General features: G+C 46.4%; 1 protein-coding gene across 1 annotated transcript; it reads left to right on the top strand.

Annotated features, from left to right (window-relative positions):
• Positions 1-321: 321 nt before the first annotated feature.
• On the top strand, positions 322-27,969 carry LOC123191667 (hydroxyproline O-galactosyltransferase HPGT1-like). The gene is made up of 4 exons (XM_044604321.1): positions 322-448; positions 24,259-24,408; positions 27,625-27,712; positions 27,819-27,969. Exons 1-4 carry the CDS (start codon positions 322-324, stop codon positions 27,871-27,873), a joined length of 420 nt encoding a protein of 139 aa, XP_044460256.1. The 3' UTR covers positions 27,874-27,969.

Here is a 27,969-nt window from a genome sequence, read left to right as displayed (position 1 = left end):
CGCTGACTCGTCTATAATCGACCTCTTGTATTCAAGCCCTCGAGGCCCCTGGCTTGTAATATGATGCTTGTATGACTTATTTTATTTTTATAGTTGTGTTGTGATATCTTCCAGTGTGTCCCGGATCTTGATCATACGCGTTTGCGTGCATGATTAGTGTATGATTGAATTGGGGGCATCACACCATTGCCCCCATTGGCCGGGGGAAAAGACGGCTGGTTTTGGGGTGGCTGATAACAGCGGGGGTGAGGGGCGTTGGCTGTTTGTTGCTGCTGCAGGCGGGGAGGAGAGGGGGGCGGTCCTGGCGACAAGGAGGAGGAGATGGCGAGCGGCGCCGGGAGGAGCGCCACTGCTCGTCCGATGGAGATCACTGCCGGTCCTGGAGCTCATCCCTTGGGGAAGCGCGTCGGCCAGGCGAGCGGTGGGGCTCCCCCCGGGGCGACTGACGGTTCGCACGCACTGGCGAGCGGCGGGACTCGCGGGGAGGAGGGGAGCGATAGGACTCCCTGGTCGATAGCTGCCGGCGTAGATCAGCTTCGTGCCAGAGGCCCTCGAGGGAGGAGCGGGGAGGGTCGCGGCTGATAGAGGCTAAGGTGTCCCGATCTTTCAATGAGATGGTGGCTATCGTTTTCTGTGGGAGTCGGCCTTGACAATCCGACTACGAACGTGCGAGACGTCACGCCTTAGCAATCGCTAAACCAACTTCCGAGGGTTATTGACCACGCCGGAGCACGATCAACCTGACCACGAGGGTCCGTTTCCTGCGAGCAAACGAAGAACAAGCAAGAAACTGAGATTGCAATCGGGATATTGCGAATATAAGATGAAAGCTTTATTGATCAAGGTGGGGTTCTGTGACGTCCTGGTCTGGTCGTTGGACACAAAAGAAGTACGCGAAGTTGCAGCTATGGCGAACTTTTAATCTAAACAAAACCCAAAGTCTAAACGATGCCCTAAGGGCTGTATATATGGAGGAAGAGGGGGGAATTTAATGGCCCTTGAGGGTGGGGTCCGAAACCAACCCTAACTCTTGTTTCCCCACACATACAGACTCTAAAAATAGTCTATACTTAAGTATTTCGAAATTACATGGACCTGGCCCATTAATAAGGTGATGCAGCACCTAGAATAGCCTATGGACGAATATTATGAAGTGGCATCTTGTATATTTCGTCCAAGGCTTCATGCACTCCTTATGGCGTCTTCAAAGTCCTGAAATCATCACTTGTAACTCCGTTCTTGATCCCCTTGCGCATGCCATCAACTCCATGCGTGTTCTTGCTCCAATGTTCATCCTTCTCCAAGCTAGGCCCTTCATTTGTAAGCAAAACAAATGTATCCAATTTAGGCAGCATCATAATCTCATGAACATTAGAATCATTACCAAAAAACGAAACTACCTGGTAATTTAATTGGCGTGCGCGAGCTCTAGTAATTGGTCCAGTATATGTGACAGTAGGGGCTGTGGGTGTAACAATGGTATTGATGTCCTCATCATCCTCCCCTTCTTGAAACGAAGTCGTCCTCGATGGAAGCGCATCTTCCTCACCCAAATAAGGCTTCAAATCTGCAATGTTAAAAGTGGGACTAACCCCAAAATCTACAGGTAGCTCAAGTTTATATGCATTATCATTTATTTTCTTTAACACCTTAAAAGGACCATCAGCACATGGCATTAGCTTTGATTTGCGCAGATTAGGAAATCTATCTTTACGCAAATGTAACTAAACAAGATCTCCAGGCGCAAACACAACATGTTTTCTACCCTTATCTCCAGCAAGTTTATATTTTGCATTCATACGCTCAATGTTTTCCTTAGTTAACTCATGCATTTTTAAAATCAATTCAGAACGTTCTTTAGCATCAAAATTAACCTTCTCTGAAGATGGAAGAGGCAACAAATCAATAGGTGCACGAGGTAGGAAACCATACACAATTTCAAAAGGGCACATCTTAGTAGTAGAATGCAATGAACGATTATAAGAAAATTCAATATGAGGCAAGCATTCTTCCCACATTTTCTTGTTATTCTTCAAAACAGCCCTAAGCATAGTAGACAATGTTCTATTGACTACTTCAGTTTGTCCATCCGTTTGGGGGTGACAAGTAGTACTAAAAAGCAGCTTAGTCCCCAACTTAGCCCATAAACATCTCCAAAAGTGGCTCAGAAATTTAGTATTACGATCTGAAACAATAGTATTTGGCACACCATGTAAGCGAATAATTTCATGAAAGAACAAATCAGCAACATTAACAGCATCATCGCTTTTATGACATGGTATAAAGTGTGCCATTTTCGAGAACCTATCCACGACAACAAATATGCTATCCCTCCCCTTCTTTGTTCGAGGTAAACCTAAAACAAAGTCCATAGATATATCCTCCCAAGGAACACTAGGTACAGGCAAAGGCATATATAAACCATGAGGATTGAGTCGTGACTTAGCTCTTTGACATGTAGTGCAGCGAGCAACAAAATGCTCAACATCCCGTCTCGTCTTTGGCCAAAAGAAATGTGTAGCAAGTATATCCTCCGTCTTCTTGACGCCAAAGTGTCCCATTAATCCTCCTCCATGCGCCTCGTGCAACAACAAAAGACGAACGGAGCTAGCTGGAATGCGTAGCTTGTTAGCACGAAACACAAATCCATCGTTAATAACGAACTTGTTCCAAGTTCTCCCTTCCTTACAATTCTGCAATACATCTTTAAATTCAGCATCATGAACATATTGATCTTTGATGGTCTCCAAACCAAATATTTTAAAGTCAAGTTGTGAAAGCATAGTATAACGACGAGACCAGGCATCATCAATAACATTTTCTTTACCCTTCTTGTGTTTAATGACATAAGGGAAAGTCTCAATGAATTCAACCCATTTAGCATGTCTACGGTTCAGTTTTGCTTGACTTTAATGTGTTTCAAAGATTCATGATCAGAATGTATAACAAATTCCTTGGGCCATAAATAATGTTGCCATGTTTCTAAGGTCCGAACAAGAGCATAGAATTCTTTATCATAAGTAGAATAGTTCAGACTAGGCCCACTCAATTTTTCAGAAAAGTATGCAACAGGTTTTCCATCTTGTAATAACACACCTCCTAATCCAATTCCACTAGCATCACATTCAAGCTCGAAAGTCTTATTGAAATTAGGAAGTTGGAGTAAAGGAGCATGTGTCAACTTATCTTTCAATACCGTGAAGGCTTCTTCCTGTGCGGTACCCCAAACAAAAGGCACATCCTTCTTTGTAAGCTCGTTGAGAGGTGCAGCAATGGTGCTGAAATCTCTCACAAAACGCCTATAGAAACCAGCGAGGCCAAGGAAACTCCTCACTTGTGTGACCGTTTTGGGCTGCGGCCAACTCTCAATAGCTTCAATCTTGGCTTTATCAACTTCAATTCCCTGTGGAGTAACAACATAGCCAAGAAAAGATACTCGGTCGGTGCAAAAGGTGCACTTTCCAAGGTTTCCAAACAAACGTGCATCACGTAGAGCAATAAAAACATCACGTAAATGTTCCCAAATGTTCCTCCAAAGATTTGCTATAAATCAATATGTCATCAAAGTAAACTACCACAAATCGTCCAATGAAAGCACGTAAAACTTCGTTCATTAACCTCATGAAAGTACTAGGTGCATTAGTTAACCCAAAAGGCATGACTAACCACTCATATAATCCAAACTTAGTTTTAAATGCTGTTTTCCATTCATCACCCAATTTCATACGAATTTGATGGTATCCACTACGCAAATCAACTTTGGAGAATATTGTAGAGTCACTCAATTCATCAAGCATATCATCTAGCCTAGGAATAGGATGACGATAATGAATAGTAATATTATTAATGCCTCTACAATCAACGCACATACGCGACGTACCATCCTTTTTCGGCACTAAAATGATAGGAACAGCACAAGGACTAAGGGATTCGCGTATATAACCTTTGTCGAGCAGTTCTTGTACTTGATGCATAATCTCCTTCGTCTCCTCTGGATTGGTGCGGTATGGTGCACGGTTGGGTAGCGAAGCACCGGGAATTAAGTCAATTTTATGCTCAATCCCTCGAATAGGTTGTAATCCCGGTGGCACGTCTTGTGGAAAGACGTCAGCGAACTCCTGCAAAATGTTAGTGACAGCAGGGGGCAAAGAGGAAGGCACGTCCTCGAATGAAAATAATGCCTCTTTGCACACAAAAGCATAGCAAACAGATTTGCTAAAATCGAGCTCATCAATATCAGATTTGGTGGCAAGTAAACATGCACTTTTCAATTTAATTTCAGAAACAACAGTAGATGGTTTATTATTAGGCTTCATTTGGTGCTCAAATTCTTTTGCCACAATCTGATTTTCACTCTTATTTGTCTCCTGTTTTGCTTATTAGCTCTATTAATATCATCTTTCAAAATGGAATCAGGAGTCATAGGAAGCAAAGTAATATTTGTATCGTTATGAACAAGAGTATACTGATTGTTTCTACCATGGTGTACAGAATTTTTATCAAATTGCCATGGTCTACCAAGTAATAAGGAACATGCTTGCATAGGTACCACATCACAATCAACATAATCAGCATATGTAGAGATACTAAAATGCACACGAACAGTACGTGTTACCTTAACCTTGCCGCTGTTGTTGAACCATTGGATGTAGTAAGGATGTGAATGTGGTCTTGTGGTGAGAGATAGCTTCTCCACCATCTCCATGCTAGACAAGTTATTGCAGCTCCCTCCATCTATGATCACGCGAACAGAACGTTCCTTCACAACTCCCTTTGTATGGAACAAATTATGCCTCTGATTTTGCTCAACTTGTGTAACCTGCACACTCAAAACACGTTGAGCAACTAAACATTCATACCTGTCAGCATCTTCAGGAGCCATGTATTGCGTCTCATGATCAGAATCGTCTCCACCGTGTTCTTCACGTGTAATAAGAGCCAAGGTCTCCTCATCATAGTCACTAGCGGACTCATACCCACCATCCTCAGTAACAATCATCACACGCTTAGATGGGCATTCTCTCGCATAATGACCTCCACCCTTGCAACGTCGACAAATAATATCATGTGTTTGCCCTGTTGATGCCATGGATGAAGAAGAGCTCTTTGCAGGCCCAGAAGGTGTGCTCTTGGCAGATAGTGGTGATTGTGCCTGCTTTATTGTATCACAGTTGGAGGTTGCAGCCGATGGAGGCGCCGGTGTAGCAGAACGTGTGGAAGTAGATGATGCACGTGGTGTCCATGATGAAGGTCGACCTGCAGAAAAGTTAATCCGCGCTAATGCCTGTCGATCCTGCACTTCACGTTCAGCTTTACAAGCAAGATGGAATAAACGAGTGATATTAGTATACTCCTTATACTCTAGAATCGTCTGAATCTCTCTATTTAATCCACCCATAAAACGTGCAAGCATAGCTTCATTCTCCTCAACAATACCACATCTAATCATGCCAGTTTGTAATTCCTGATAATATTCTTCTACAGAATTTTTTCCCTGTCTTAAGCGCTGCAATTTTTGAAGTAATTCACGTTGATAATATGGTGGAACCCAACGAGTACGCATAGCAATTTTCAAAGCAGCCCAAGTAGCCGGAATAGGATATAATCTACAATGCTCAGACCACCAAACACATGCAAAACTAGTGAACGCACAAACAGCAGCAGGAACACGTCTCTCCTCGGGATATTGTAAACATGTAAATCGTTGTTCAGTTTCTAACTCCCAAGTAAGATATATATCAGCAACATATCTACCCTCAAATGGTGGAATATTCAATTTTAGTTTAGGGAGATGGTCATGATCTCGTACCTGAGGGTGAGCCCTACCATTGCCATTATTTGCATGTGGACGACCTGGTGGTTGCTGTGCTGGTGGTGGCACGTAGTTCTGATTTTGATCAACCTCATCCTCATAATCTCCCACATAATCATCCTCCTCCACATCAGCAGTAGGAGCCACAGAAGTATCAACAGCAGCACCAGCAGTTTGGCCCGACTGAAGAGGGACACGGCTCGCTCGGCAGAGGGCTGTTTCCCGACGTGGAGGTAGTCGATGTTGTTGCTGTTGTTGCAGAGGTGCGGCAGGAGCAGCCGGTGGTGGTGGTGGAAAACACGAAAGCAATTCAGCAAACTTGTTATCGAGCTTTGTTTCAAATGTCTTCTCCATGCCATCTATCTTCTCCATGGCCTCTTCAAATCTGTTTATCACATCGTGCACCTGTCCACTCATCATTTGCTGAAACGTATCATGAAGCTCCTTGTTCGTCAAGTTCTCCCAGTCAGTCTCGTCGGCTTGTGATCCTGGCATGGTTAGCAGCAATAGAAACACACAAGAATATGATCCTACAGACTACTAACAAGTGGTGGTGGTGGCGGGTGTCACAAATCCGTCAAGCAAATCTCAAATTCTTACCAGTTCTTACCCAGCAGCAGGCGGTGATCGGCAACCGTTGTAGTCAAAACTCTCAAAAGCTTGGATAGAGCGATTGCCAGGGAGAGTCAAACGCACGACGTAGATGTATGTGGAGCTGGGAAGGCTTATAGTATGGTAGCAAAAAGGGTCAGCAATAATCAATTCAGAGATGCAAAGTTGAATAAACGCTCAACGACGGTACTGTGCTGGTCCTAGGCTAGACCGTGCTAGAGACGCGAGCCTAGAACACTAACAAAATCACGGCGCTGCACGTAAATAAGGGAAAAGCACACTCTGGAACTCTTTTTTTTTGCGCTCCTTTTTTTTGCGCTCCTCTTTTTTTTTGTGAAAAATCACTATAATGGCGAGTGTCTCAAAACTCTTCCCTCGTCAAACTGATAGGATGGGCACGGAATTTTTTTTCACTTTTTTTTCGGAAATCAGGGCAGCGACAACGAAAAAGTGCGACAAAAAATCACTATGATGGCACGTGGCTCAAAAGACTCAGAAAAGCCTAAAAATAGGATAGGGAAAAAAATTCCCGTGAAAATTTTGGCCTAAAAACTGCCCGGGGGTCTCCAGACTCTTTTTTTTCGAGACCTACGCAGGCAAGGAAACACGAATTAGAATTTAGATTGATCTCAAGAACAAACCTAATATGAGAAGAACTCGGATTGGTGGTGGATATATGGTTGTGGTATATGGCAGCGGTGGTGGTATATGGATACAGATTGGTGGTGGCATATGGATACGGTTTGGTGGTGGTATATGGATATGGATTCAGAGCGGTGGTAGATAAGAAAAAGTGGTAGATGGGCGATGATGATGGTGCGGCGGCGGCGTGACAACTTATGACCAGAAATCTAAACTCTAAAAGACTAGACTCTAAGACCAGCAACTTGACACGACGATGCAACCGCAAATTCAACAAAGCAAAAACCCTAAAAAGATCATGCAAAGGCTCAGATTGGTTCGGATATGATGAACTAACCCTAATTTTTTTTCTGGCTTTTGGGTGGACTGTAGGTATGAAGAGCAGACTCGATCTAATCTACGAAAAACTGTAAAATCTCACCGAGCAACCTAGAAATCTGATACCACTTGATAGAGGCTAAGGTGTCCCGATGTTTCGATGAGATGGTGGCTATCGTTTTCTTGGGAGTCAGCCTTGACGATCCGACTACGAACGTGCGAGACGTCGCGCCTTAGCAATCGCTAAACCAACTTCCGAGGGTTATTGACCACGCCGGAGCACGATCAACCTGACCACGAGGGTCTGTTTCATGCGAGCAAACGAAGAACAAGCAAGAAACTGAGATTGCAATCGGGATATTGCGAATATAAGATGAAAGCTTTATTGATCAAGGTGGGGTTCTGTGACGTCTTGGTCTAGTCGTTGGACACAAACGAAGTACGCGAAGTTGTAGCTATGGTGAACTTTTAATGTAAACAAAACCCAAAGTCTAAACGACGCCCTAAGGGCTGTATATATGGAGGAAGAGGGGGGAATTTCGTGGCCCTTGACGGTGGGGTCCGAAACCAACCCTAACTCTTGTTTCCCCACACATACGGACTCTAAAAATAGCCTATACTTAAGTATTCGAAATTACATAGACCTGGCCCATTAATAAGGTGACGCAGCACCTAGAATAGCCTATGGACGAATATTATGAAGTGGCATCTTGTATATTTCGTCCAAGGCTTCATGCACTCCTTATGGCGGCTTCAAAGTCCTGAAATCATCACTTGTAACTCCGTTCTTGATCCCCTTGCGCATGCCATCAACTCCATGCGTGTTCTTGCTCCAATGTTCATCCTTCTCCAAGCTAGGCCCTTCATTTGTAAGCAAAACAAATGTATCCAATTTAGGCAGCATCATAATCTCATGAACATTAGAATCATTACCAAGAAACAAAAGTACCTGGTAATTTAATAGGCGTGCCCGAGCTCTAGTAATTGGTCCAGTATATGTAACAGTAGGGGCTGTGGGTGTAACAATGGTATTGATGTCCTCATCAGCGGCGGTCCTCCTGGTAACTCTTGGGGCGGCCGGCCGCGTCACCCCACACGCGGGTCATGACCGGGAGGGGCGGCAGAGACACCGGCGGGGGGAGGGGGGCAGAGTGGCGCGGCGGCTTAGGGGCAGCGCTAGGGTATCGGGAAACGAAGAGGAGGGGACTGGGATGGGGCGAACAGTGGCTGGATCGGGAACCCTTTGGGGGCCAAATCGAGCGGCCAATTGGGCCTGCAGCAGCCCAACTGCCCAGGACCCACCAGGAGCCCCATGGGTAGGCTAGGCAGGCCAGAAGGGGGTCCATGCCCAACGAGGGTCGGCCCAAGTCCACCGCCCAGGCAGGCGAGCAGCGAGGGTTTCCTCGAGCACCACCGGCGATGAGGATGGATGGGAAGGAGCAGGCCTAGCCGGATGGTGGGGAGTATTCGAGGGCCGGGGACGGGAGGAACCGAAGGAGGCGATGAAAGGGCGGAACGGGAAGCGGCGCGAGAGCACCGAAGCCAGCGCGGGCCATGCCGGTGGCGGATCCCAGAGGGAGCCAGGGGAAGCGAGGGTCGGAGCCCGCCACGAGATGCACGCAGCGCCACGGTCAGCACGGCCCGCAACCCCACAACCGGCGGAGCGGGGGTGACGACGGCGTCATCCCCCCGGCCTCAAGGCGGCGCCTTGTCTCCCTGGCGTCTGAGGAGTACTCAGCGACCGGTGTCGGGGCTGGGCTGCCACGTCGGTAGTCGAACTCCCACCCCTGGGAGTAAGGCTGCCGGTGCCGGCGCCGGCCGGCCGCGGCACGCGAGCAGGACCAGGGGGACCCAGTCACGGCAGACCACCAGACGCCCGGCTTCGAGGTCATCCGCCTCGGCGATGTCGATCGACACCACCCGCGCAGGGCCTAGGGAGGACAGAGCATGCAGCAGGGAGGGGGGAGGGGGCGGGGAGTCCGCGGAGGGGGATGAGGCGGCCGAAGACGCCGGAGGGGGGGGGGGGTTGCGGGCGTGGCTGGGAGGCCACCGCGCCGGGCGCGTCGCCCCGGCGCCAGAGCCGCAAGCCATCCACTTTCCTTTCGCCAAGATGCTAATTTTTCATCGAACAGAGTCTTCATAGCACATTTTCCCTGTAACCTTGCTGGTAAATTTCATGGGAACCTATTGTGTACCAATTTAGAACTGTCAATATGACCTTAATTTAAAGAATCGCTGCATGTAAAAAATACAGTGAAAGTGCAGAAACTTGAATGATCTGAAAATGGCAGAACGAACAGAATACCAACCTCCGAGAAAACTCTATCCACAGTCCAATATGTTAACTCATGGTTTCCATACTTAATACAGATTTTCTTTATCAATAAATAAAGTGTGGTCCTATCTATAGTTCTTAGAACCTACAGTATATCACATAGAAATGCTCAGACAAGAAATACCTACCGAAAATGAGAAATGTTATGTGTCTCACAAGTTGGAGAGGAAATAATTTTTTCGTACAAAGAAACAGAAGCATAGTGAATCAAGCAGATTCCGTGCTTCAGCTCCGTCAAACAAAGAACGCTGCTTCCAATTCGATGCCACTGATATTATGTATAGCATGCTTAGCTTACTATGCAAGAACGCTAGTACAGCAGAATCTCTATGATATCTAATAAAATGAAATTGCAACGTACGCATATATTCATTTCAGTTAGTTTACTACTAGCCACTACAACAAAGGGAAAATGTCAATAGCTGCACCCAAAAGGAAACAACGAAAATGAATAACCCAATTGACACGCAACTGGGCAACAGGGATAGATCCTTATCTAGATTGTGCATCATCTGCCAAAGGAAGCTAAAATAGATAAATAATGGGTTGACAGACCTAAAAGGAAACCTAAAATATCTCTATTTCATAAGTGGCAAGATTCATGATACAGAGGACCCATGGTGACAACCACATGTCAACCGGAAGAGCGAAGTCAGGAGTGACAACTACACATTTATCTCATTGTCTATATAAGATACCATTTTGCCTAGCCTCAATTTGAACTCCACCCAAAAAAATCTTAAGTACCTAAAAATATTCATCTCCTGTGGGTTATATAACAAATATGTAGAAAAAATGCTGGCATATTTATGCGTGCACGAAATTATTGATCTTCCAGTCAAAGTGATAATGGATAATAGTAACACGACGACATTAGCAGCATAGGTCAATTACTGAAATGCCAAAGCCAAATAGCTTTTGAGGTTTCTCGCATAATACACCTTTTAGGTCTATAAATTGTGAAGTGGTTTTAAAATATTATTAGTGAGAAGCCTGGCATGGCAGAGAAGTCTACAGATAATCAAGAACCTATGAACTGATAGTTAATTCGTAATGAAGTGTTCCATATGAACTTTAGACAGCAAAATTTAGTTTTTGAAAAGAAGAAGCAATTTGACCTTTTATAGGCTAAACATAAAAGAAAGAACATGATAGTATTTAAATGGCGATTGAGATGGTTAGCTACATACGGTTTTTGATAGCTCACTGGCCATCTCCATGGTACGCAAGCACGGAGGAATTATTTCAGTTTGCATAAGAAAGCCGATAACTTCAATATCACCAACCTGCATGCATAATAAGAAGGTCAAAAGGCTTCTTCCAAAAGTAAGAAGAAAACATTTGGTATTTGGAAACACATGCAGCTTATTCCAAAAGCAAGAAGAAAAGATTTGATAGAAAAATGTTTGTTTATAAGGCAACAGTAGTTCAACCAACATCCAACCACATAGTATGCAATAGAAAGATGATTGTCAACGGAAGGCAGGTGAAGCACAACTATATTTGATGGACCGGAAGGCACACACGAACAGTGAAACAAAGAAGTTGGTTGTTAGTTGATGATGCAGGACCTTGTGTGTATTGTTCATATATAACCCTATTCGTTTATTCCATTTGATTTGATGATAAGAAGTGCACATCAAGTCATCTCTTTCTTTTCTCACAAAGCAGTTGACACCAGTATAATCTTCAGTAAGAAGAGCACACAACAATCAATGTTTTTTATTGGGCTTCACTGCAACTAGAAGCAAAAGCCGTGCTTTGCCGCGGCCGCTCCATTATTGCGACAAAGAAAACAGAGATTTAGTTCTTCTGGTTCTTCTTAGGAAAGAAGGGACTACAAATAATTCGGCCCATTAGCGACAAAGAAAACAGAGATTTAGTTCTTCTGGTTCTTTCTTATGGATTTGCGACTGATTTATTAGTGATCTAAACGCTCTTATATTTCTTTACGGAGGAATTACATTATAATTCAAATCTCCATTGATAATTATACCTTCCATTTTTTTCATCAATATTTATATTGTCTCGATACTCTTTCATCAAGATGGCGGGCGCGGCAAAGCGCGCCTTGACGTTCTAGTGAACAGATGACAATGAGACTCTTGGCACCAAAAATAGACAAATGAATAGCTAGAATGTGCCTCTTCTATAATTGTTGCAACCCACAGACTATGCTAAATGGAAATAGTTGAAATGTCTGTTGTTGTAATTGTTGGCACCAAAATTGGGCAAAAGTATCACTACTCATTGTATAACTCTCTTTCTTATTTTTTTTACTTACTATGGTATGATTTTCTTCAAGTGAATAATATGGGCAAAGCAATATACAGATAAATAATAGCTGACAGGTATATCATAAGTGTACTACTCCCTCCGATCCAAAATATGTGTCACAATTTTGAACTAGGTTTAATTCAATCTTAGTTCAACATATTATGGATCGGAGGGAGTATCATTTACTGCTCATTGTGGAGAGTAAGTTGCAACAAAAAAATGAAATAAAGTGTTGTTGAGCAAAAATAGATCTAGTGAAAAAAACAAAAAACATAAGTAACGCTAAGGTGGCTTCCATAGAGCAAGGAAAACAGAGAATTTACCGTTTATGGCCAAAGAGGAAAAGCTAAGGGTAAGGGGGAGCACATGCAACTGGAACACTGATGTGAAGAAACAATTGATACATTATTGTTGCCTGTTGGCAAAGAAATAATGGGGCAACAACATCCGATCCCGCGAGAGCCACACCTGTGAAACACAACAAAGAGGAAGACTATCGAAATATGTCCTTTAAAAGTGTTTCTTGGCCTAAGTGCATCATCTACACGCTATAAAATCCGTTCTTGGCATAGAAATTTATTTTCCTTGTATAAGATAAAGGTGTGGCCATCAGTCTGGATGCTAAAAGAAGAGCAGTAGTTTGAAAGTATGAGAGAAATATTGGTGCTTTTTGTTGGGTATTATTGTTTCTGGTATGTACTAATAACCACATTTAGTTTAACAAAAAATTAGGCAGCCCAAAAATGGTGTAGACAGGGAAAGATAAATCCGAGAGCGAGAAGGTAAGATAAAGACCATGTTTAGCATTTTTTTGTAACTGAGGAAAACATAAGTATTTCTGCTTACCAATTAAATGTCCACAACAACACTTTCTATCTGCTCATACAATTTCTAATTTATTTTCTTACTCTCGGGAAATTTCTTGGCAATATACATTATTAGAGGGATAAAAACTGCATTAATAACCTATTCACTACATGCTTGCTGCTGGCACAAATTACACTAATAGCATAAAGCAGCCTAACCATATAACAGGATTAGGCCTAACAAAAAAAGGACGGGCTGATGATTGGGAAAAAGCTGCAGAAAATCATGATCACATATACATACAAGATATGAGAGTACACATACTAACCTGAACCTAATTAGTGGCCATCACAAACTATGAGCTTTCGGATTCCCCAAACCAACACACCAGAACAAATATTCAATCTTTGGACTGGCATCATCTGAACCAAATTAGGAGGAAAAATCCATCACCAAAATAGTCTGAATCTAGTGGTAGATTGAGGATTGGGGGTAGCATTAATATGGAGTCCTATTGGGTGGAGCCCCAGCACCCAACGTCCTCCCCGACAACAATGACAACAACAGGAAGATAACTAAGAGAGATGAAGCAAACAAGAATAGAGAAGAAGCACAATAGAACGGAGAAGCGGCAGCGCTGCCGCCGTACTCATCAGTGGCGTCCATATCCCTACTCGGGCTCCTCCTGCTCCGTGCATAGTCGTCATCACATCAGGATCGAGGAGCTCTTCCCACGCGCTTTCACCCTGCAGCACAACCATGAGGAGTTGGCGAAGAGAAGATGGTGGTCATTCTAACCATAGCGAGGCTGGGTACCATCGGATTTATGCCTGGGGACGGTGTGGAGGCGTTGAATCAATCATGGTAAGAACTTAGCAGTACCTTTGAACTTTCTCGTCAATCCAAAACAACTTCTATCTACAACAAATCGAAGGTGACAGAGAGCGATGTGGGAGCGAAAATACATGAGCATGAACAAAAAGTATCAATGCATTAGCATGTGCAAGAAGTGAAATTTCACATTAATATATACGCAGCTCACTCTGTTCGGAATAAATCTGCAACAAATGGAAGGAGACAGAGAGAGATGTGGGAGCTACCAATACATGAGCATGAACAAAAAAATATGCATTGGCAAGTTCAAGAAGTGAAATTTCACATTAATATATAAGCAACTCACTATGCTTGGAAGAAATCTGCAACGATGGAGAGAGATGTGGGAGCTATAATACATGAGCATGAAAAAATATATCAATGCTTTAGCAACTGGAAAACTGAAAATTGACATCAATATATACACTACAAAAAAAGACACATCCGTGACATTTTGGGCCGAACGAAATTTTTGTCTGTCATACATATGACACTTCTATGACGATAATTGTGACAAAACCCGGTATCATCATAGATGTGGTGGGATCCTACTTCTATGACAAAAAATCATGACAGAAAATGGGCTTTTCGTCCTAGGCGGGCCGGAGACGCAGCTGCATGACATTCTTTGGGTCGTCCATGACGGAAAAAACCATGGTAGAAGCGAGGGCGAGGAAAATTTCAGGGAGTTCCCAGTTATGGTGGGAGGTCGGGGGCCGAGCGATGCGCGTTTCTCTCGTACACGTACGCGCGTGTGTGCGAGGTGTTGGCTCTAACTGAACCCGAGCAAGGCGTTGGGCTCTAACTGAACCCGAGCGATTGCACTGCAGGCTACGCATTACTGAACACGAGCGATCGATCGCTGCTAACTAAAGCCGATCGATGTTGCCTCTAGGATGAACAGCGAGCGTTGCAGGGGGGATGGATGAACAGTGAGCGGTGGCGTTTCCTCTGGATGAACAGGACCCCGCAGTGTGGTGGAGGGCTAGATAAACAGTAGACGGTGGAGGGGTGCCCGTGGAGGGGTGGATGAACAGGACCATGTGGTGTGGAGGGCTGGATGAACAGTAGACGGTGGAGGGTTGCCCGTGGAGGGGTGGTTGAACCGGACCCCGTGGTGTGGAGGGCTGGATGAACAGTAGACGGTGGAGGGGTGCCCGTGGAGGGGTGGTTGAACACGACCCCGTGGTGTGGAGGGCTGGATGAACAGTAGATGGTGGAGGGGTGGTTGAACAGTAGCCAGTGGAGTAGCGCGCGGTGGAGGCTGGATGAACAGGAGCCCGTGGAGGCTGGAGGAGGTCGACGGTGGAGATGAACACTATCCCAGAGTCCTGTTTTGTGGTACGCCACACCCCTCCCGATGAACAGGACCCCCGTTTCGACCGTAGCGCTCCAACACAAGTCCGTTTCGTTCGTATTGCTGTACGCCACACCCCTCCCGATCAACAGGACCCCTGTTTCGACCGTAGGAGGTCCGTTTCCTCCGTTTTGCAGTACGCCAGACCCCTCCCGATGAATAGGATCCCGTTTCGAACGTGGCCGGTCGAACACAAGGCCGTTTCCTCTGTTCGGCGGTACGCCAGGCCTCGTTTCCATCGCCTGTTCCGTCCAAGCCCTCCCGATGAACATGACGGATTCCGTTGCCTCCCCATGAACACGACGCATTCCGTTGCCTCCCCGTGAACAGGACGACGACACTGTTTCTCCGTTCTGACCCGGCCATGTACATGAGCCCTGGCCGTACGTATGCGCAAGTAGGCATTCGAGACCCCGCCCGTATGTACACATACGTGGCCGTATTTTCTTTCTTGCACCCTGGCCGTTGTACATACGTGTACATGCTACGTGCGCGCCTCTACTATGATACGTGCGCGCCTCGACTACTACACGTGTGCGCCTCTACATCGACCAGTATGGACGTACACGTTCGCGACCAGAATGACAACGCTACGTACGCTTCGACCAGGTGGGTCCCTACTGTCAGGCACCTCCTTGCGTGCGAAGATGTAGCTGGTGGGTCCCAGCAGTCAGGGGCAAAAGGTTTTTTTCGCAAAATACGGTGGCCCGTCCGGTGGGTCCCCGCTGTCAGGTGGAGCAATAATTATTTTGCACATAATAAAGAGGCACTTCCTTGCTGCGGTCGTGGACCCAGCTATCAGCCTCTCCACGTACAATCCACGTCCGATGGAAGCTGTTCCTTGACCACGTTGACCACGCCGTGCCGAGAGCACCAGGGCGGTGGACGACGGCGAGGCCTAGGAAGGGGACGACGCGGAGCCGGGGAAGACGCGGCAGTGGATGCCCACGCATAGAGGAGTACGAGGGTTCACTGGTTCGCTACGGTGTGAGGCTGCCGTCGCCGCAGAGTAACAGGGGGTGTGGGTGAGTAGAGGGATGGCCTGGCCAGCAGTGGGAGTAGTAGGGGGCGGTGAGGCCTCCACCGCATCGCAGTCGGCCACGGGAGGCAGGAGCACGAGGCACGACCGACGCTCGTTTGGGCGGCTGGAGCAAGAAGACCTGAGGTTGAAGAAGCACTACGGCCGTTGGATGGACATCGTATGGTCACTGGAGCTAGAATCGTGCATATTGACTAAGTTGACAAAGCCCTCCATCCCCGTCAACTTAGTAGGCCCACAAGCCAGCCTTCCACTATACTGGGTCCCAGCTAACAGGGGGAGTTTTCATTTTTTTTTGTGCGTAATAAGGAGGCACTTCCTTGCGTGCGAAGATATAGCTGGTGGGTCCGAGCTGTCAGCAGCGGTAACGTTTTTTTCGCGAAATACAGAGGCCCTTTCGGTGGGTCCCTGATGTCAGGTGGAGGAATCATTATTTTGCACGTAATAAGGAGGCATTTCCTTGTGTGCGGCTGTGGACCCAGCTGTCGGCCTCTCCACGTATAGTCCACTTCAGATGCATGTCGGTCGTTGACCACGTTGACCAGGCCATGCTGAGAGCACTAGGGCGGTGGACGACGGCGAGGCCTAGGAAGGGAACGACACAGAGGTAGGGAAGACTCGGCAGTTGTTTCCCACGCGGAGGGGAGTACGACTATACGAGGATTTACTGGTTCGTCTGCCGTCGCCGGAGAATAACAGCAGGTGTGGGTGAGTAGAGGGATGGCTAGGCCAGCGATGGGAGTACGGTGGGGCGGTGAGGCCTGCGCGGCAGCACAGCCGGCTGCGGGGAGGAGGGAGCAGTCAGTCCCGCCGGCGCTTGTTTGAGTGGCTGGAGCAGGAAGAGCAGAGACTGAAGAAGCACGACGGCCGTTGGATGGACATCCAACAGTCACTGCTTGTGCGTCAACCTTTTTTTAGGAAAGCCTCAATCTGTGGAAAACAGCATACAGCCCATCTGCCATTATTTCTAATAATTTTGAGCCCATTTGCTAATTCTTAAGGTTTTTTTGGAGCCCATATTCTTTTTGTTAGCATTACAGCCCATATTGTGGCCATGGTTAAAAAATTATATGAAATTTTGCATATTTCGGTGCGGTCTGAACTGTTTTTAATCCCGAAATTTTGACTCACATTCAAACTGATTTTAAAAATAAATGTATATCAATATAAAATCCAACAAATTCTCCACGCATAAAAATTAATGTAATTTAAAATCTTGAAATGAAAAAAAGATATTTGAAACTAATTGCCAGTTTGATGTGTTTTAAAAATGTACAACCCATTTCTGATTACTGATGGGCCATTTTCTTGACCAGCTGAATGAAAGCTCTCCTCGTCTTGAAAGATTTGCAGCCCAACAGGCCTGACAAAGCGACTTACTTGGCAAATCACAAAAAAACTGGGCTATGGCCGTGGACCCAGCTATCAGCCTCTCCACGTACAGTACTCTTCCGATGGAAGTCGTTCCTTGACCATGTTGACCACGCCGCGCGGAGAGCACCACAGCGGTGGACGACGGCGAGGCCTAGGAAGGGGACAACGCGGAGCCGGGGAAGACGCGACAGTGGAAGCCCGCGCGGAGAGGAGTACGAGGGTTCATTGATTCGGCTGCGGTGTGAGGCTGCCGTCGTCGCAGGGCCTGGCCAGCGGTGGGAATAGTAGGGGGCGGTGAGGCCTCCGCGTCAGCACAGCCGGCCACGGGAGGCAGGAGCATGCGGCACGACTGACGCTGCTTTGGGTGGCTGGAGCAAGAAGACCAGAGGTTGAAGAAGCATTACGGCCGTTGGATGGACATCGTACGGTCACTAGAGCTAGAATCGTTCATAATGACTAAGTTGACAAAGCCCTCCATCTCTATCAACTTAGTTGGCCCACAAGTCATCGTCCCACTATGGTGGGTCCCAGCTAGCAGGGAGGTATTCATTTTTTTGTGCATAATAAGGAGGCACTTCCTTGCCTGCGAAGATATAGCTGGTGGATCCGACATGTCAGTAGGGGGAACGTTTTTTTACGAAATACAGAGGCCCTTCCGGTGGGTCCCAGCTGTCAGGTGGAGGAATCATTATTTTGCGCGTACAGTCCACGGCCGATGGATGTCGTTCGTTGACCAAGTTGACAAGGCCGCGCCGAGAGCACCATGGCGGTGGACGACGACGAGGCCTAGGAAGGGAACGACATGGAGCCAGGGAAGACTCGGCAATGGTTGCCCATGCGGTGGGGAGTACGAGGGTTTACTGGTCCGGCTGCCGTCGCCGGAAAATAACAGGAGGTCTGGGTGAGTAGAGGAATGGCCTGGCCAGCAATGAAGTAGGGTGGGGCGGTGCGGCCTGTGCGGTAGCACAACCGGCCACGGGAGGCGGGAGCAGGCAATCCCACCGGAGCTGGTTTGGGCGGCTTGAGCAAGAAGATCAGATATTGAAGAAGCAGCACGGCCGTTGGATTAACATCCAACGGTCACTGCTGCTAGAATCATTTGTGGACTAAGTTGACAAAACCAAAGTACACGTCAACCTAGTAGACCCACAAGTCAGCCTCCAAATCTGTCCCAAATAGCATACAACCCGAAATTTCTAGCCAGATTCAAATTAATTTTAAATCTAAATATACCTTAATTTAAATTCAACGAAATTTTACCCGCACAAAAACTATGAAATTTAAAATATCAAAATCCGAAAGAAAACAGTATTTTGGAACTAATTGCCTGTTTGCTGTATTTTTTTCATTTTACAGCCCATTTATTATTACTTATAGCCCATTTCTTATTACTTATAGCCCATTTTCTGGGCAAAATGCATCCCTCCTCATCTTGAAAGATTTCCGGCCCAAGCAGGGCATAGAAAAGCAAGTAGGCCTACGTTTGTTATTCTGCAAAAAACAAAATAGTTGGCTAGCCATTTTCAGAAAGGAAAAAAACAATCTGGGTTGGTCATGTGCTAAACATATGAAATAAAAGCCTGGGCTAGACGGGCCACGGGTCCCGCACAACCCAGTTGATACCCCTCTCCGCCCCGAAAAAACAAAATTACTGCACACGCTGCTGGGTCCCTACTGTCATCCTCACCATGTACAGTCATCTCCTTATTCCTCTCGGTTGTTGACCATGTTGACAACACCGGAGGGCGGCTCCGCGGCGAGCGAACCAAGGCGGAGGACGATGGTGAGGCCTCGGACGGGAACGAACAGGAGACAGGGAAGATCACAGCCAGCCGTGGGAGGCGAGAGCAGGCGGTCCCGCCGGTGCTGGTTTGGCTTTGGCGGCTTGAGGAAGAAGAGACTGAAGAAACGCGACTGACATTGAATGTCAATCCAACGGTCAAGGTTGGCACAATTATTTCTTGACTAAGCGGACACCAAGTAGCATACTTTTTTATATATAGGAAGAAAACTAAGAGGAAAATGCGTTCGTCTGCCGTCCTCCTCACAGGGAACATTCGCCACATAAGTGACTAGCACCCTTGGTTTTCAACCGAGAGGTCTTGGGTTCGAGTCCCAGGAACTCTCAATTTTGTCCTCCTTCCTTCCTCGCAAAAAAAGGGAAAGAAAATCAAAGACTTGGGAAGGCGTATAGAACAAGCTAGTATACCAGTAAAGAGATGTTGCCGAGTTTTAGAAAAAAGAAAGACGTGCTCCTGTAGCTGGTTCGAATCCAAACCTATACTATGAATATATATGGTGTTATGCTACTCTGCAAGTAATGAAACTAACATATCCAACGTTCGCTTCTCCTCTTCTCTACTTACTCTGCCTAGCATCAGAAGCTCTGGCCGCAGCAACCATGTCCGCTGGCTGCTCGTCCACCTGCTCTTCAGTAGGCAACAACCAGATATGCGCCAAGTCGCCACCCGTACCATCGCCTGTGGGTCTCATCACACCCTTGCCAGCACGCGCACCGCAGCCGATTTCTCATCGCAACCCGCTGTTGTTGGTATGGTGCCACTGCTGCAAATCATGCAGAGTCATCCGTCGCGTCTCAACCACAATCCGCAACCCTGGCCGAGTCTTCTACAAATGCCCGAATCATGGGGTAATAATATGTTTAAGTGTTGTTCTGCTGCTTTTAGTTGCTGATTTTTTAATAGTTTGGTTGATGATCTACCAATTTGATTCGTGCAGAAATGGGAAGATCCGTGTGATTTGTATTTCTGGGAAGTTGCTGATGTGGGGGAATGCAACTACGCTGATTATTTGGTTAGCCGAGGAATCCCAATACTAGCAGGTTGGGGTGTTGGACAAGTAACTGAAGGAATTGCAGAAGAGGAAGATGCAGAGCAGAAGGTTAAAGATGCAGTTCCTCTGATCATGGCCAATCAACAGCTGCTGAACGACCTTGACAGCAATGAGGAGATGAAAGAGCTTGTGAAGATAATGGGCAAAATTAATGTGCTCTGTAGGATGATTGTCTCTTTATTTGCAGTGTATGTAGCACTCGTGATGTATTCAGTGGCTACGACATGAGCACTTTGCTGAAACTAGTAATGAATGAAACCTGTGTAGCAGGCTGGGCGTAGTGTTGTGAACATCTAATGATTTCTATTAACGGAAATCAGGGGTATCCCCTTTTGCTCATATAAATAAATAAATACCAGAGGCCCTATCGGGTCAGCTTTGTTCTTATTCGAAGACGTCAAGCAAATTGCAGTCCGACAGCAAACTATGTCATCAAGTTCAAGTTTCACAGCCAAATATGAGTACAACTAAACAACAATGTCATCATATTTTAGTTGTCATACAATCACCAAACACAAATCAGCATACATAACAAGTGATGTTCTCACAGCAAAATACTAAACAACATGTTCATCAGGTTTCAGTTGTCATAGCAAACACAATTTCACATAGTAGATAAAAAAACGTCTTCTGACAGGTAAATACGACAAAAGCAATGTAATCATCATCCGCAGCAGCAGCGTCAACATCTTCGCCATGTGTATCAGTATGAATCGTAATTCCCCATGGTGTCATCTTCTTCTTCGTCCTCAACGTCCTCGAACGTTGGCTTCTTCTTGATCAACTCTTGTATGTCCACAGCACGACAGGCAATCTTTTCGCCGGCGTCATTGACATGATGGTTCTCAAAGATATTAGGAACATCTGTGTTATCTTGTATATCAGGAGCAGTGTAAGCATCATCTTGTTGTGCAACTTCATTAAACGAATTCCTCTGCTCAAACCTTTGCAATACTCTCCAGTCATCGCTACGTGCAAATGTGTCTTCCAAGAAAGATATCTGTGTTGCTTGATTTACCAAAATAAAAGGCTCGTTGGTCTGGTACGCCGCCTTGACATTGATGGATTTGAAATAATCATCAGCTCTGGGTTTTGCGATCCTGGAAAACAGGTTATACCAACGACAGCACAACAGAACTACACACCGATGATCCTCGAAACTGGAGATATACTGCAACTGAACAATGTCTGTTATGTTAGCATACATTTCAGTTGTCTCTTTGTCATATGTATCCGTCCTCATGATGGCATTGTTTTGTGTCTTCCTGCCTTCATCTCGTGCAAGGGTGTTGTAGCGCACATCTCCAACAACGCAAGATTCATAATGTCTTACCCGAATATTAGGACCTATTTCTAGTGAGTAAAGGGCATCATCAACTGCATTCCCATCCTCCCGCATCTTCTTAACCTATGGTTAGAAAATAGACAAGCTGATCATCTTATGTACTCAATATATTAAAAAAAATTGACAGTGCACTTCAAAAGCTTACATGGTTCTTGAACCATTTCGCAAATCCTGCCATAACCAGTTTGTCAATGTTTCTTGGATTTTGCGGTAGTAATTCCTCTTTGTAAATGTTTCACAACATAGTGATCGCGTCAAACATCTAAATATATAAGAATGTGCTGAAAGTTTAGTAGATTACGATGTATAAGCTGCAGTACTGCACTTACTTGATATAAGGTAGTATCTCAGCACAGTTATTCAACACATACCAAACCATTTTGTCCAAATCTTTAGGTTTGTCCTCTTGTCGACTCTTCCCTGTAACTCGAACAGAATAATCGAAAACATTGAGCCCGGGATTGTCTTCACCCACCTCTTTGCTAAGCTGATCAGCTGTTTCAATGTATTTTGAGCAGAATGTCAACGCTTCTGTAGCAATGTAGGCCTTTGAAATGGAACCCTCGGGTCTAGCTCTGTTCCTAACATAGCCCTTGAAAGTGCCTAGCCGCCTTTCAATAAGGTAAATCCAGCCATACTGTACTGGACCTCTAAGTAGTGCCTCATCAGGTAAATGAACAGCCAAATGCACCATCACATCAAAGAAGGCTGGAGGATATATCTTCTCAAGGTCACATAGGATAGTTGGTATCTTGTCTCTAAGACGCTCCAAAGCATCTATCCTGATATTCCTACTGTAGAGTTCCCTGAAGAATTGTCCCAACTCTGCAACTGCTCTGTATAAGTCAGGGCGGCCCAATCCTCTAAGGATAACAGGTAAAACCCTTTGAAGTAGGACGTGGCAGTCATGAGTTTTCAACCCTTGTACCTTGTTTCCATCTGCACTGAATCTCCTTTCAGGGTTGGAAGCAAATCCATGTGGGAATCTCACACGTGACAGGACCTCGCAGAATTCTTTTCTTTTTACCTTGTCCAAGACGTACATAGCTGGTGCCATATCCCGTGGTTTACCTTCATCTTGCACCTGCAAATCCTTTCTGATACCCAGGTGTGTCAAATCAATCCTAGATTTTAAGGTATCTTTCGTCTTGCCTTCAATATTAAGAAGTGTGTCGATAATGCTGTCACATATATTTTTCTCGATGTGCATCACATCAAGATTATGCCGCAGATCCAAATCTTTCCAATACTCCAAGTCCCACAAAGTGGACCTGCGGGTAAACAATAATCTCTCTTCTATCCTGCCACGCTTCCTTTTCTCGCTACCATTACCAGGATGGTTTCTTGGTGTAATATGCCTGACCTTCTCTAATTCGACTTGCAACTCATCGGTGGTGAGCCTCTTTGGCGCATCACGGTTTTCATGCTTTGCATTGAACACATGTCTTCGGTATTTTCAAGGACGCGGCTTGTCCTTGGCAAGGAAACGACGGTGTCCAATGTAACAGATCTTGCTAAGTATTGCGTATGGCAGCGGATTCCTGTCACAGCGAACACATGCATTGTAACCATGTGTCGTTCGCCCTGACATAGTGCCCAAAGCCGGATAATCATGGATGCACCAAATTATAACAGCACGCAGAAAGAAATCTGCTGGTGGGCTGCTATATAGGTGTCGAGTGAGAACACCCTTCCATAGCTGTTGAAGTTCCTCCACAAGAGGCTCCATGAACAAATCAAAATCCTTTCCAGGACTTTTTGGACCTAGGATGAGCAAGGCCATCATGTAGTTTGATTCTTTGGTGCAGACATTTGGAGGCATGTTGTAAGGGATAACAAGCATTGGCCACATGCTATATGTGGCGCTCTGGTGGCCAAATGGGTTAAATCCATCTGAAGCTAAGCCAAGTCTAATTTTTCTCTAGTCAGCAACAAACTCTTTGTGTTTATCATTGAAGCTTTTCCACTCACTACCATGAGATGGATGGCTCATTACATTCTGATCTCTGTACTCCTGGTTCCTAGAATGCCACATTACATCCTCTCTTGTTTCAGCATCATGAAACAACCTCTGCAATCTTGGTGTAATTGAAAAATGTCTCAGAACATTATGAGGAATCCTCTTCACAGCAGTGCCATCTTTCCATCTTGATGATTTGCATTTCTGGAATTCACTTAAGTTGGCATAATCCTTACAAACATGGATCATATCATATCCAATTCCAACTGCATGAAGGAAATTCTTCATTTTACTGTAGGTGTGTGGCAGCTCAAACGCATCTGGGAAAGATTCGCGGAAAGCAGCCAACATCACATCGAATGATTTGTTGGTCATCCGCTCAGATGTCTTCACCTGAAGAAAGGTGACCATAGCTGGGAATACTGATAGCTTATTTCCTAGGTGACAGCAACGTTGCATTGTTCCAACATGCGGGCCCATTGTTTTTCTTCTGCAGGTGAAAGTTCACGGAATGCAACGTTGCAAAATTCAAATATGAATAGAACATAAACACTAGTGAAATATTACCCTGGCCAACCTTTTTCATTTCAAGATAACTTGCTAGAGCCGTGTTTTATTTTTTTTACACTGGATGTTTTGTTTCTCACTTTGTAGTTCTTGACTATTATTGGGCATTGCAGGATGATCACATAGAGTCTGATGAAGAGCTCCCTAAGAAGACAAAACGTTACGTTGCTAATGCTGCAGAGACATTTGATGCTGAATTTTATGCTAAGTTCAATGATGATATATACATAAATGTTGGTAAGTATCATCTGTTAACTTTTATTACGTCTGAACAATTTTCTGGGATAAATGGTACTCCTTCCAGTTCAAAATAGTTTATGCATTTTGACTGTACATAATCTTGAGGATCTGACTATGGCTTGTATTATTTACCAAAATATGCTTTTAAAAATTCATGAACTTTAATATTAAGGTATTCTTACGATAAATGTACTTGTATAATTTTTGTTTGGAGTGTATGAGCAACCAAAAATATTATTATTGAACCAGTAGTTACAGACAAAGGGGATTATTATGTTTGGATGAGGAGCTGTATCAATCTACTGATCTGCATGATATGCTTCAAGTATCAATTTGTTATTGCCAATTTAAGTGCTCCAATTTTTTTTGTTGATATGTTATGATGGTAATGAACTTGGGAGTTGGAAAAGGGACTTCAGTTAGCTATTGCATTTCTACAGAATAAAGTAAAACTTTTTTCTTTGAGAAAACGCAGAAGCTTTGCGTTTCTTTGCATTGAAAAGATAGAAGTTCAATTACAGACGTCCGAGGACGCGCAGGTTACAGCATGGTTAGTGCATGTCCTAGGTTTGTGGTAGCACAAGCCGGAGGCCAAGTGCCCCAGCAGCCGCCCAAGAGCAGGCCTCGTCCTTGATCCTTTCGAGTAGCGTATTCATAGATGGTGATGCATTGTCGAAGATGCAGCTATTCCTATGCTTCCAAACCATCCAAGGCACCAGCAGCGCAACGGGTTTCAGGGCTTTGTGAAGGCTCGGTGGTGTGTTCTCTTCGGCATGCTTCCACCAGTCCATGAGCGAGGGCTCGCGGGTGGGAATCGGGGCTGGAATGCGCAGCCAGGCCAGGACCTCGTGCAATGCCTGGCGAGCGAAGGGGCATTCCAGCAGTAGGTGTCGGAGCATTTCCGGCTCTTGATTGCATAGGAGACAACAAGGGTGGTGTTGTAGTCCATGGCGAGCCAACCTCTCAGTAGTCCAGCACTGGTCTTGGTTGGCCAGCCAGTGGAAGAATTTTACTCTCGGCAGCGCCCAACTTTTCTAGATAAGCTTCCAGGAGTAGCAAGTCGTCGATCCATGGAATGTGGCCAAGTAGCTAGATTGGGCGGAGTAGGTGTCGCTCGCCGTCCATTTCCAGATCAGCTGGTCCGGGGCAGCAGAGAGCTCGGTGTGCTGCATTACCTGCAAAAGCTGCAGGTACTGACCAATCTCATGCAGGCCCAGGTTGCCATGAATGTTGCGTGCCCAAGAGTTGCCATTCAGCCCGTCCGCCATGGTTCTCGCCATGCGCCGTCGCTTGGGGATGCATAGAGGTTGGGCAGGAGCTCGCAGACGGACTGGCCGTTGATCCACCGGTCCTCCCATAGCAGGGTGGTCAATCCATTCCCAATGACCATGGACGTGCATGGCCAGAAGAGCGCACACTCCATGGACAAGAACTGGAGGTTAAGCCCTTGCCACGCTCGCTTGGGATCTGTTCCGGTGAACCACAGCCAACACAGCCTCCGTGCAAGGCCGGCTCGTTCGAGGTCGCGCATGCCTAGACCCCCAAGCTCGACGGGGCGGCAGACGCGGTTCCAGTTCACGTGGCAGTGCCCTCTGTTGGCAGCGGCGCGCCCGGCCCACAAAAGTTCGCACTGAATCTTCTCGAGCTGCTTGATAGCCTTTTTAGGGGGCACGAACACGAGCAGCTGGTGCACCGGGATCATGCACATGACTGATTTAACCAGTGCGAGGCGCCCGGTTTTGGTCATCAGCCAGGCCTTCCAAGTTGGGAGGCGTGCGGCGACCGAATCGACCATGGGCTGCAGCTGGGCGGCTGATGGGTGGTGTGTGGACAGGGGAATGCCGAGGTAGGTGATAGGGAGTGTCACCATTGGGCATCTGAGGTGCGCGATCGTCTCCGTGGCCGCCTAGTCACCGTGCAAGATGGTAGCGGAGCTCTTGGCGAAGTTCACTTGGAGGCCAGAGGCCCTGCGGAACAAGGCGAGGATCTCCTTGACCGCAGTGACGTCGCCAGCCGTGGCATGGCAGAAGACCATGACGTCACCGGCGTAAAGAGAGATCGCTTGGGGATGTGTCATCAGGGGTGCAGCGGCTGCAGAATGCCCAAGCTGTGGGCGCGTCTCAGGAGCCGTCCGAGCGTGTTGACGGTGAGCACAAAGAGCTACGGGGACATAGAGTCGCCCTGGCGGAGCCCTTGTCGGTGCCAGATGGGTCGTCTGGGCTTGCTGTTCATTAGAACATGCGTGCTGGAGAAAGCGGTTCCCAAATCCATATTGGCGCAAAACCTTGAAGAGGAATGGCCACGATATGGAGTCGAAGGCGCTCGTGAGGTCGAGCTTAAGCATGACTCGTGGAGCTCCCAAATGGTGTAACAGCTTGAGCGACTGCTTGACGAGGTCGTAGTTGTCGTGTAAGCTCCGTCCCGAGATGAATGCATTCTGGTTACGGCTGACTGGCGATCCAGCTTGGCGCCGAGGCTCGAAAGCACCTTGGCGAAGAGCTTGGCCACAAGGTGAATAAGGCTGATCGGCCGATAGTCGCGCAGTCCATGGGCTGCGGCGTTCTTCGGGAGCAGCATCAGAAGCGCTTGGTTCAGCTTGCAGAACCCCCTTCCTCGCAGGTCATAGAGCTGCTGGCGCACGTCGAGAAAGTCCTGCCTGACGATGCTCCAGCACGCGCGAAGGAATTCCACTGTGAACCCGTCTGGTTCCGGCGCCTTGCGCGCGAGGAGGCGCTTGACAGCCTCCCAGATCTCCTCTGCACTGAACGGTTCGTCAAGGTCGGCGAGGTCTGTCGGTTCAATGAGCTGCGACAGGTCCAGGGAGTGCTCCTGGTCGGCGGCGGTGCTGAGCAGGGTGTCGTGATAGAGGAAGGCTGCCTGCGCCATCTCAGTGTGGTCCGTGAGCACCCTGCCATCCGCAGTAAGGCTAAAGATGCGGTTCTTCTGTCGTCTGAACAAGCACTGCCGGTGGAAGAAGCCCGTGTTAGCGTTGCTGTCTTTGAGGTTGGCTATGCGGGGGCGAGAGATTGCGTGATTCCTGGGCCTTGTCGAAGCGAAACTTTTTTATCTGTAAAAAAGTCTATCTGCATGATCTTGGTTTCTGGAATGCATTTTTCGCACTTGCTCGACATGTTTTATAGTCAAATAGCACTTTCAGTATTTTTGCGGGGAAAAGCAGCACCTAACATGGAACAACATATTGTGTTTATGCAGACACTCTGAGTGCAATGCTTGAAACTCACTGGGACAAGCCTCGTGTCTACATAGGTTGTATGAAATCTGGGGAGGTCTTTTCTGAAGCGTGAGTTGTTTGAGCCAGAAGAAATGGGATTTGTGTACCATGTTTGCCTTTTGCATCCTTTTCTTTTTCAGGGAATCGACAATCGCTAACAGCTTCCTTGAAACAGGACCCATAAGTGGTATGAACCGGATTGGTGGAAATTTGGTGACGGGAAATCGTAAGCAACCTGTACTAGTATTTAATCTTAGTACATTGAATGCTCAAGACCACTACGTTGGTGGCTCACCCATTTCATTGTACCAACTCATAGATACTTT

This window comes from Triticum aestivum, chromosome 2A, assembly GCF_018294505.1.
Source record: "Triticum aestivum cultivar Chinese Spring chromosome 2A, IWGSC CS RefSeq v2.1, whole genome shotgun sequence".
Taxonomy (NCBI): domain Eukaryota; kingdom Viridiplantae; phylum Streptophyta; class Magnoliopsida; order Poales; family Poaceae; genus Triticum; species Triticum aestivum.
Note: the sequence above shows the minus strand (reverse complement) of the source record. Positions and strands in the feature narration are given on the sequence as shown.